General features: G+C 38.1%; 1 protein-coding gene across 11 annotated transcripts in view; it reads left to right on the top strand.

The window, feature by feature from the left end:
* KNL1 (kinetochore scaffold 1) overlaps positions 1 to 12459 on the top strand; it is a 73805-nt gene that overhangs the window by 20724 nt on the left and 40622 nt on the right. For all 11 annotated transcript variants that reach the window (XR_013521038.1, XM_078334357.1, XM_078334356.1 and 8 more), the window contains 3 exons: positions 1423 to 1460; positions 5193 to 5245; positions 6639 to 11234. Coding sequence is in view for 10 of the 11 variants with exons in the window: in XM_078334357.1 (XP_078190483.1) it covers positions 1423 to 1460; positions 5193 to 5245; positions 6639 to 11234 (4687 nt within the window). In the remaining variant the exon portion in view is untranslated. The remainder of the gene's footprint in view (positions 1 to 1422; positions 1461 to 5192; positions 5246 to 6638; positions 11235 to 12459) is intronic.

Below are 12459 nucleotides of genomic sequence, written 5' to 3'. Positions count from 1 at the left end.
TTTTATCTAATCAGTTAAGGAAATAGGCAAAAAGTCACTCTTTGCTAGTGGGAGTGTAATTTGTAGACAGCAACCTGGTAATATTCAAAATTTTAAATGCACATGTCCTTTGAATTCAGTTTTTTGTCTGAAAATTATCTCACCAATATACTTTTAAATGTTTGAAATGATGAATAGATAAGGTTATTCACTACATTGTTTTTTATAATAGTAAACATTGTGAAAGGTCCTGAAAGTCCAATAAGAGACTGGATAAATAAATTGTACATTTTTCATATAATTGACTACTGTGCAGCCAGAAAAAAAAAATTTATGCTAAATAGAGAAATCTCTAAGCTATATTACCTTTTTTTTTTTGGAGACGGAGTTTCGCTCTCGTTACCCAGGCTGGAGTGCAATGGCGCGATCTCGGCTCACCGCAACCTCCGCCTCCTGGGTTCAGGCAATTCTCCTGCCTCAGCCTCCTGAGTAGCTGGGATTACAGGCACACGCCACCATGTCCAGCTAGTTTTTTTATATTTTTAGTAGAGACGGGGTTTCACCATGTTGACCAGGATGGTCTCGATCTCTTGACCTCGATCCACCCGCCTCGGCCTCCCAAAGTGCTGGGATTACAGGGTTGAGCCACTGCGCCCGGCAAAGGTACAGAATTAAGTCCAACAGAGCTTAGAAGAAAAATATTTTAAAATAAAAACATACGGAAGTGTATACATTGAAAAGTAAACATTATTTCCTCTTTCCCTCTTCTTATTTTTTTTTTTTTTTTGAGACAGGCTGGAGTGTAATGGCACAATCTCAGCTCACTGCAGACTCCGCTTCATGGGTTCAAGTTATTCTCCTGCCTCAACCTCCTGAATAGCTGGGTCTACAGGTGTATACCATTACACCTGGCTAATTTTTTTTTTTTTTTTTTGAGATGAAGTCTTGCTCCGTCGCCCAGGCTGGAGTGCAGTGGCACGATCTCGGCTCACTGCAACCTCCACCTCCTTGGGTTCAAGCGATTCTCCTGCCTCAGGCTCCTGAGTAGCTGGGATTATGGGATTGCAGGCATGTACCACCACACCTGGCTAATTTTTGTATTTTTAGTAGAGAGGGGGTTTCACCATGTTAGCCAGGACAGTCTAGATCTCTTAACCTCATGATCTGCCCACCTTGGCCTCCCAAAGTGCTGGGATTACAGGTGTGAGCCACCACGCCCAGTTGATGAGTCTTTTTAAAAAGGATGTCTTTATCATTTTCTGCATTAGTTAAGTCTTTTTTAAAAAAATGTCTTTATAATTTTTTGCTAGTCATTCTATGAAAGTCTTTTATCTTCCCTACTCTTTCAACTGTTACTAAAAGATTCTTGGTAATTGTTTTGTTTTTTTTTTTTTTTGGTAATTGTTTGGGGTATAGATTATAACAATACTTCTTAATTTCTAGGAATAAGAAATTAGAAGATAACAACTGTGAAATTACTGGTGAGTATGACTAGACTACTATTCTTACAGTAAGATAGTCTCTTTATCTAGGTTCCACAAACCATGAAAATTAAGCAAACTGAGGTTGGGCACAGTGGCTCACGCCTGTAATCCCAGCACTTTGGGAGGCCCCAGGCGGGCAGATCACGAGGTCAGGAGATAGAGACTATCCTAGCCAACATGGTGAAACCTGTCTTTACTAAAATACGAAAAATTAGCTGGGCGTGGTACACACTTGTACTCCCCAGCTACTCAGGAGGCTGAGGCAGGGGAATCTCTTGAACCTGGGAGGCGGAGATTATAGTGAGCTGAGATCATGCCACCGCACTCCAGCCTGGACGACAAAGTGAGACTCTGTCTCAAAAAAAAAAAAAAAAAAAAAGCAAACAGAGCTTTGTTCTTTACACAATGTCTTCACTTTAAAATTTCACAGACTCACTATCATGTCTTTTTTTTTGAGACGAAATTTCACTCTTCTTGCCCAGGCCAGAGCGCAATGGCTCGATCTCGGCTCACCACAGCCTTCGCCTCCCAGGTTCAAGTGATTCTTCTGCTTCAGCCTCTTGAATAGCTGGGATTACAGGCACCTGCTACCACACTTGGCTATTTTTTTGGTATTTTTATTAGAGATGGGGTTTCATCATGTTGGCCAGGCTGGTCTCAAACTCCTGACCTCAGGTGATCGATCCACCCACCTCAGCCCCGCAGAGTGCTGGGATTACAGGAATGAGCCACCACACCTGGACGACTCACTATTCTTTCTTTCAAATCTCTGTTTCTCTTGTTTTTTCTGTCTTGGATTCGCGCTCATTCAGTTATTCACTTAGGAATCAAGAAGTCATCTGGCCTACTTTCTATTTTTGTCTCCTAAATGTCTTGAAAATCTATTACCTGTTCTCTATTCCTTCTGCCACTGCTTTAATTCAAGACCTCATTTTTTCTTGGGCTATTGTATTTCATGTATTATCCTTCCCAATCCATTCTCCATATTTATTTATTTATTTATTTTTTGAGACAGAGTTTCGCTGTTGTTACCCAGACTGGAGTGCAATGGCACGATCTTGGCTCACGCAACCTCCGCCTCCTGGGTTCAGGCAATTTTCCTGCCTCAGCCTCCCAAGTAGCTGGGACTACAGGCGTGTACCACCATGCCCAGCTAATTTTTGTATTTTTAGTAGAGACGAGGTTTCACCTTGTTGACCAGGATGGTCTCGATCTGTTGACCTCGTGAGCCACCACCCCCAGCTATTCTCCATATTTCTAAATTTGATTATATTATCTTCCAGCTTAAAATGATTTGATGACTCTTTTTTGCCTGCAGAATAAAGCCCATGCTCCTTAGCAGTGAGTTAGAATGAACTTGATCGTTTGGCCTGTCTTCTCCCAACTTATCTCCTGCCCTTTATAGGTATCCTATGCTCTAGCCAATGTTGAATTATTTGCAATTCACCATATGAACTCTCTTTCTGCCTATATGCATTTGATTTTTATTTTATTTTATTTTATTTTATTTTTTTGAGACAGAGTCTCACTCTTTCACCCAGGCTAGAATGCATTGGTGCAATCTTGGCTCACTGCAACCTCCACCTCCCGGGTTCAAGTGATTCTCTTGCCTCAGCCTTCCAAGTAGCTGTGATTACAGGTGTGTGCCACCACACCCAGCTACTTTTCTATTTTTAGTAGAGATGGGGTTTCACCATGTTGGCCAGGCTGGTCTCGAACTCCTGACCTCAGATGATCTGCCTGCCTTGGCCTCCCAGAGTGCTGGGATTACAGGCATAAGGTACTGCACCTGGTCCCTATATGCATTTATAAATGCTATTTTCTCTATCTAAAGTGATCTTTCTACCCCTGTTTGCCTGCCAGGCTTTTCATTTTTCACTTCACTTAGTTTAACTTCAATGCTATTCAAAGAAGCCAGTCCACAAATTAACTGCTCAGTCCATGACAGAAAAGGAACTTGCACCATAATGTGCATTAACTGTGGCACTAAGCCACTGTTTTGTTTAGCTTATACTTTTTTTCTAGCAATTATTATTTTATGATTTATGTTTGCCTCAAGTTCCTTATCTCATTATGTATTGGTAATAAGCAGTTCACAGTCTGGCACTATACTTCAAGTAGCACTGGCTTAAATGACAAAAGTAAGGAGTTAGTCACATGTTCTGTGCTTCCATAACACCTCTTTTATTTCTCAATATATTTTAGAATTTATCACATTATATTTTAAGTATTTCTGACTCTCTTACTAAAGAAGCTAAAATTTTTTTGGGGGGTGGGGGAGTACTGCTCCTTGAGGAGCAGGGCTACCCCATAGACAGTGTGCTCGGAATAGCTGAACCACCATCTCTGGGAGTCCAGAAATTTTGTCTTGTTCTTCTTTGTACCTTAGTAGACAGTTGAGGTTTGTATTTTTTTTTTCCCCCATGTAATAGGTTCTGAATCATTATTTGTTGAATGAATGGAAGCCTGACATATAAATAAGGCTCTTTTTTTTTTTTTTTTTTTTTGAGATGGAGTCTCACTCTGTCACCAGGCTGGAGTACAGTGGCTCATGGCAGCCTTGGCCTCCCAGGTTCAAGCAATTCTCCCACCTCAGCCTCTTGAGTAGCTAGGACTGCAGGTGTGGCCACCACGCCCAGCTAATTTTTGTGTTTTTAGTAGAGACGGGGTTTCATCATGTTGGCCAGGATGGTCTTGCTCTCTTGACCTCATGATCTGCCCACCTCAGCCCCCAAAGTGCTGGGATTACAGGTGTGAGTTGCTGTGCCTGGCCTAAAAAAGGCTTTTAGTAAAAAAAAGCTTATAATTATTTCATTGTATGTACTCAAGGTTGCCATAAATTCTTTAATATGTTCTAAAGATTTGCCTTTAAACTTAAGTATTTTAAAATGTATTTTCTGTTTTCATATATCCTTTTCAATCCCTTCCTTATTTACGAAGTCTAATTTGTAGTTCTAAAATAAATCTTGAGTCTAATCCTTTATTCCCTTTTTAGTTGCTCTGTTGCCCTAACATGAACTCGTTTGTTAATCTGAACTATTATAGTAACTTCCCAATTGGTTTATCTTCTCTTGAATCTACTTTCTTCTCCTTATTACTTTTTGCTATTTTTCTAAAACGCATTATATGTTATAAGGGGATTAATTTTATAAAGCGCATATGTCTTATCATGGGAACGTCTAGATGCCTTAACACAGAATAAAAGACCCTTTAGAATCCTCCCCTAACCTTTCAGTCTCATCACCTGATGCTCTTCTCCATGGGACTTCTATCCAGGAAATAAAAATAGAGAAATAAAAAATAATAATTAGTAGTCCAAACTTTCCACCTTTAAAGTCACTGCCACATTATAAAAAGATTTCAACCACACAGAGGATGTATAATAATTATTGATCTCTCTGTCACTAACATAGGACAATTAAAAGTTTTATGAAATTTAAAATGTTCCCAACATAAGAGATAAATGTTTGAGGTGGTGAATATTCCAATTACTCTGATTTGATCATTACACATTGTATACAGATATCAGAATATCACATGTAACACAAATATATGTACAACTATTATATATCAATTTTTAAAAATTAAAAAAATTAATAACATAAATTCTTAAGGGCTTAGTTACCAATAAATTCTTTTAAATACTTGTAACTGATGAAGAACCTAAGAAAGGGAAAATGAGGCTCAGTAATATATTTTCTGACTACAGTTTTTTCTTTTTCTAAATAGGGATGAACACATTGCTTTCTGCTCCCATTCATACCCGGATGCAACAGAAGGAGGTATAAGTTCATGCAAATGCCTTCATATTTTAATGTCTTCTGATTGTTAAAACAGAAAACATAATTCAGTGATAATGGCATAATTTAGGGATGACTTAATAAAATGAATCAGCCTAAACTGGAAACGCGTCCCACCTTTCCAGTTAACTTAAGGATAGTTGAATCACTGCCAGTTTAAATAATGGGAGATACAGTATACCTCTCAAAGTTTAAAGAGCATATGAGTCTTTATTTCTGTTTCCTGAGTGATACTAGTATACAAGTCCATAGGCAGTGTTTTCAGTAGCAAGGAGTTAATCTTGTCCTTGTCAAAAAAAAACTGTTGTAGCATAGAATGTAATATGCATATATGTCTGTGTGTGTGTGTGTGTGTGTATATTTTTTTAAGCTATCTCCTACAGGAAGGATTTTGTTTTTGTTTTTTTTGAGACAGAGTCTTACACTGTTGCCTAGGCTGGAGTGCAGTGGCACAATCTTGGCTCACTGCAACCTCAACCTTCTGGGCTCAAGCACCTCCCACCTCTGCCTCCTGAGTAGCTGGGACTACAGGCATAGGCTACCATGCCTAGCTAATTTTGTTCATTTTTTGTAGAGACAGGATCTCACTATGTTGCCCAGGCTGGTCTTGAACTCCTGGGCCCAAGAGGTCTTTCTGCCTCAGCTTCCCAAAGTGCAGGGATTACAAGTGTGAGCCACCACACCCAGTCTAGAATGTAATATAGATTAGCCACCATGCGCTTAATGCCTTTCCTAGTCTTTTAAAATTTAGGATAAGAATGACCTTCTATTCAGTATAGTAATTAGAATTTTCATTATGTTTACATTTGGTGCTGTCAGTATTTTTCATTTTTTAGTCATTCTAGTGGGTATATAATTAACCTTGAATTTTTAATTTGTCCCCAAACACTAAAAAGTAAATTACTCACAGATTCACAGATTTTAGAATTTTTCTTTTCTTTTTCTAAGAGACTGGATGTTACTCTGTTGCTGAGGTTGGAGTGCAGTGGTGTGATCCTAGCTCACTACAGCTCAAACTCCTAGACTCAAGCAGTCCTCCCACCTCAGCCTTCCTAGCAGCTGGGACTACAGGCATCCACCACTGTGGCTAATATTTAAATGTTTTTTGTATAGACAGGATCTTACTTTGTTATTCCTGGCTTCAGGCAATCCTGCCTTAGCCTCCCAAAGTGCTTAGATTACAGGCCTGAGCCACTGTGCCCAGCCTAGAATAATTTTAAATGGCAAATTTTAGGCAACATACTACTTTATTGATTCAAACAAACTAATGTGTTATGAAACCATCACTGAGGATTTTTTATATAATACATGTTACAAAATACCTTTTTAAAAGTTTGCATTTGTTCTGATCTCTTACATTTTCTTTTCATTATAGTTTTCAGTTATAGAACATAACCATGAAAGGAAACATGCAAATGACCAGACAGTCATCTTTTCAGATGAAAACCAGATGGATCTGACATCAAGTCACACTGTAATGATTACCAAAGGCCTTTTAGATAATCCCAAAAGTGAAAAGTCCACCAAGATAGATACCACATCATTTCTAGCTAATTTAAAGCTTCACACTGAGGACTCAAGAATGAAAAAAGAATTAAATTTTTCCATGGATCGAAACACTTCTTCAGAAAAGAAAATAAATTTCAATGACTTCATAAAAAGATTGAAAACAAGAAAATGTAATGCTTTTCCTAATGGGCCTGATAAAGAAAATTTTGAGATACCTGTTTATTCTGATGAATCACGTAACGCCTTTTCTACACGTCATGTGCATGTATCTCTTAATGAAGATGAGAGTAACAGTAACATTACTAGGATCTTTAGAGAAAAAGATGATGGGATGAATTTCACTCAGTGTCATACAGCGAATATTCAGACATTGATTCCCACATCCAGGGAGACCAACTCACAGGAATCTAAAGGTAATGATATTACAATTTATGGCAGTGACATTATGGACTTGACATTGAACCACACTATACAGATTTTACCCGCAACAGATAATTTTTCTAAAATAGAAAATCAAACTCAGAATGCCATAATGGATGTAACAACAGGTTATGGGACTAAAGCTTCAGGAAAGAAAACAATTTTTAAGAGTAAACAAAATGCTGCTTTTCAAGACCCTTCCATAAACCCTGCAGACAAAATACATATTACCAAAGGTCATATTATGGGAGCGGAAACTCACATAGTCTCACATACTTGTAATCAAGATGCCCCAATATTAGCCAGGACCCCAGAATCTATATGTTCTAATTCAGCTATTCAAGGTTGTAAGACAGTTTTCTATTCCAGTCGTAGTGATACCATGGAAATGACCAAGTGTGTCTCAAGTATGAGAGAAGAGAAAAATTTGCTAAAGCATGACAGTAATTATTCTAAAATATATTGCAATCCAGATGCTATGTTTTGTCTCACAGAGAAAACTATTTATTCTGGAGAGGAGAACATGGATATCACCAAGAGTCACACAGTTGAAATAGATAATCAGATTTTTAAACAAGATCAATCAAATGTGCAGATAGCAGCTGTACTACCACCTGAAAAAGAAATGATGCTCCAAAATCACATGACCATATCAGAAGATGGGAAAACAAATGTAAATTGTAACTCAATTCCTCGTGTATCTAAGGAAAGAATACAGCAGAGCTTGTCAAATATTTTATCTATTTCATTGACTGGTAGAAAGACTGAACTTTTAGCAGGTGAAGATATGGATTTGACTGAAAGTCACACAAGTAACTTAGGAAGTCAGGTTCCTCTTGTAACTTACAGTCCAGCACCGGAGAATACCAGTGAATCTCACTCTCATAGTAAAAGCTGTTCAGATAAATGTCAAAAAATGACCAAAAGTCATACTGAACCATTTCAACAACCAGACATAATATCTAAAAACAGCCTAAGCGATGCCTGTAACAAAGACAAAGAGCAGATTTTGAAGATTTTGCCATACCTTGATAAAGATTTTCCTCAGTCAGCTGATTGTAATCAGGACATAGCAACAAGCCATAATATAGTCTACTCTGGTGGAGTTTTTGATAAACAAGTAGCTAATAGAAATACAATTTCATGTGAACAATCTTTGTTTTCTACTACAAAGCAATTCTCTTCATCAGGACAATCTTCTATGAAAATTCATGATACTACTATTAGTAGTCATACGGTGAAATCTCTACTAGGTCAGAATTCTAAACTGGCTGAGCCACTGAGGAAAAGTTTAAGTAATCCCACACCTGACTATTGTCAGGACAAGATGCTTATGTGTTCCGAGGAAGAGCAAAATATGGATCTAACAAAGAGCCACACTGTTGTCATTGGATTTGGTCCTTTTGAACTACAGAAACTTGGCAAAACTAATTTAGAACACACTATTAGCCAGCTAACAACAGCAAGCAGACAGACAGCTGTAAAAGTTGAAAAATGTGGTAAAAGTCCCATAGAAAGAAGTGGAGTACTTGTATCTAACAGTATTATGGATGTGTTAGAGGATGAAAGTGTACAAAAACCTGAATTTCCTGAGGAAAAGCAAAATGTCAAAATTTGGGGAAGGAAAAGTGTTGGTGGACTAAAAATTGATAAGACTATTGTATTTTCAGAAGATAAGAATGATATGGATATCACTAAGAGTTATACAATGGAAATAAACCATAGACCTTTATTAGATAAACATGATTGTCATTTGGTGCCATTGGCAGGAACTTCTGAAACTATTTTATATACATGTGGGCAAGATGACATGGAAATCACTAGAAGTCACACAACTGCCTTAGGATGTAAAACTGTCTCACCAGACGAAATAACTACTAGGCCTATGGACAAAACTGTATTGTTTGTAGATAATCATGATGAACTAGAAATGACAAAGTCCCATACTGTTTTCATTGACTACCAAGAAAAGGAAAGAACTGTTCTTCCAAACAGTCCTAACTTTGAACTATCCGAAAGGAAAAGCCTAGGAACACCAAAAGTGTTATGTACTCCTATTGAGGAGAGCGTTTTCTTGCCAGAAAATGGTGAAAGTGATGGTCTAGTAGCAAGTGACAGCCAGCTAACACCTCTGGAGGAATGGCCCAATAATAGGGGTCTTGTAGAGGTTGCTGATAACATGGAAGTGTCTAAATCAACCACTTGGAAAAACATCAAAGATGTACAAAATCCTGGATTTCTGAATGAACTTCTATCAGCCAAAAGTCAGAGAAGAAAAAGCCTTAAGCTAAAAAATGACAAGACCATTGTATTTTCTGAGAATGACAAAAATGATATGGATATTACCCAGAGTTGTATGGTGGAAATAGATAACAAAAGTGCCCTGGAGGATCAAGAGGACTTCCATTTGGTGCCTTTGGCAGGGGCTTCTAAAACTGTTTTGTATTCATATGAGCAGGATGACATGGAGATCACTAGAAGTCACACAACTACCTTAGAATATAAAACTGTCTTGCCAAATGAAATAGTTACTAGGCCCATGGACAAAACTGTAATATTCACAGATAATCACAATGATCTGGATGTCACCACATCCCATACTGCTTTTATTGAATGTCAAGCCACAGAGAAAATACTTGAGGAGAACCTTAAATTTGGAATAGCAAAAGGAAAAAACTTGGGTGTTTCCTTTCCTAAGGATAATAGCTGTGTTCAAGAAATCGCTGAAAAACAAGCACTGGGTATAGAAAACAAAATTGTTCTTTACACTGAGCAAAAGCAACAACGCTTTGCTTCTACTAATACATTGTCTGGGAATCAAGGTGAAATGGAAATCATCAAATTCCATAATGCTGCTATGGATGAAAAAGTCATAGGGAAAGTTGTAGACCAGGCCTGTACGTTGGAAAAAGCCCAAATTGAAAGCTGTCAGTTAAATAATAGAGAGAGAAGAAATGTAGATTTTATAAGCAGTCATGCAATTGCTGTTTGTGGATCCAGTGATAATTATTCCTGTTTTCCAAATGTTATTAACTATACTGATAATTTGGAGGGTAGTGCCATGCCCTTATGTGATAAAGATAAGGAAAAAGCCAATAATTGCCCAGTGCAGAATGATCTTGCACCCATATGTGAAAACAAGCCTAAAATGCTCAATAATGAGAAGTGGTTTGCTGCAGCCTATAAAGAAGAACTGAAGGAAAATACTCAAACAACTAACTGTAATTCAGCTCTTGATTTCCACAGTAACTCAGATTTGACTAAGCAAGTCATTCAAACTCATGTGAATGCTGGAAAAGCACCAGATCCTGCAATGACATCTAATATTCACTGTTTTCTTAGAGTCAAACCAAATCTGAATGATTTGAATGGAAAAACTGAAGCTTTTCAAACTGTTCATGTACCACCTCCTCCAGAGCAATTACTTGAATTGGGAAATAAGGCACACAATGGTATGAGTGTAGTGCAAGCTACAGAAATACTTAATATTAACATAATCTCCAGCAATGCTAAAGATAGTAGAGATGAAGAAAATAAAAAGTCTCGTAATGAAGCTGAAACCACCTCTCTACCATTAAAGACAGTTGTTAAAGATAAAGTGAGGAGATGTTCTTTGGGAATCTTTTTGCCTAGATTGCCAAACAAGAGAAATTGCAGTATCACTGGTATTGAAGACCTGGAACAGATTCCAGCATACACAACTGATTTAAATCACATAGAAACTCAGCCAGTCTCTAGCCAAGATTCAGGCATTGGATCTGTTGCAGCTAAACTGAACCTAAGTCCTTCTCAATATATAAATGAGGAAAATCTTCCTATAGATCCTGATGAGATCAGTTCCTCAGACTCTATTAACATAGAAACTGAGGAAAAGGCTTTGATTGAGACATACCAAAAAGAGATTTCACCATATGAAAATAAAATGGAGAAAATTTTCATTAGCCAAAAAAGAACCTGGGTACAAGAAGAAGAAGATACTCAGAAGGAGAAAAAAATCAGAAAAAATGAGATTAAGTTTAGTGATACTGCACAAGATCAGGAGGTAAGCTCTGTCTTGAATCAAGGAATGTTCTTGAGTTTTGGGTTTTTAGTTTTTTTTTTTTAATTGTGGGTATTCTCAAATTTTAATCTGTCTTGGGTGGCAGAAAATGATTATTTCCACTTACAGGGCTGGAGAAATATTCTTTTGTAGAACCTTCAGGAATTAATTGCCTAACAGCTAGACTTCAAAGCAACTTAAAAGTGACAAATAGTCACAAGAAAATTAAATGAAAAATTGTACAGGAAGTGTTAAAGTTGTATGATTTCAAAAGGCAAATATTGTCACCTCTAGTGTTTGTTAATTTGGCTTTATATAAGACTCTCTAGGGAGGGTATATATAGTTTGAAAAGTCATCTTCAGTATTGTTATATTTGGGGAGTAAAAAGCCTTTCTGTTTTGTAAACTGCATGAAATAAAGCTTGACTGAATTTTCTTGGCTGACGAGGACATGTAGAAGTTAAGGGTGAGAGTCCATTTCTTTTTATTTTATTTTATTTATTTATTTTTGAGACGGAATTTTGCTCTTGTTACCTAGGCTGGAGTGCAATGGCACAATCTCGGCTCACCGCAACCTCTGCCTCCGGGGTTCAGGCAATTCTGCCTCAGCCTCCTGAGTAGTTGGGATTACAGGCACACACCACCACACCCAGCTAATTTTTTGTATTTTTAGTAGAGACAGGGTTTCACCATGTTGACCAGGATGGTCTCGATCTGTTGACCTCGTGATCCACCCGCCTCAGCCTCCCAAAGTGCTGGGATTACAGGCGTGATCCACCGCACCCGGCCCCTATTTTATTTTATTTTTAAGACAGAGTCTCTCTCAGTTGCCCAGGCTGGAGTACACTGAAACGATCATGGCTCATTGCAGCCTCCGCCTCCCAGGTTCAAGCGATTTTCCTGCCTCAGTCTCCTAATTAGCTAGGGTTACAGGCGCCCACCACCATACCTGGCTAATTTGTGTGTGTGTGTGTGTGTGTTTTTAGTAGAGATGGGTTTCCCCATGTTGGCCAGGCTGGTCTTAAACTCCTGACCTCAAGTGATCTGCCTGCCTCAGCCTCCCAAAGTGCTGGGAACACAGACATGAGCCACTGTGCCTGGCCTTAGAGAGTCCATTTCTTTAGTGGGCAGGAGAATGCCCAGGTCATTTTGTATGAAAAGAAGCACTATTTTTTTAAGAAGACAAATGTTTTTAAGTCAAGAAGCACATTTCGATAACTTGGGGAGA

The sequence above is a fragment of the Callithrix jacchus genome, chromosome 8, assembly GCF_049354715.1.
Source record: "Callithrix jacchus isolate 240 chromosome 8, calJac240_pri, whole genome shotgun sequence".
Taxonomy (NCBI): domain Eukaryota; kingdom Metazoa; phylum Chordata; class Mammalia; order Primates; family Cebidae; genus Callithrix; species Callithrix jacchus.
This window is presented reverse-complemented; position numbering and strand designations above follow the sequence as displayed.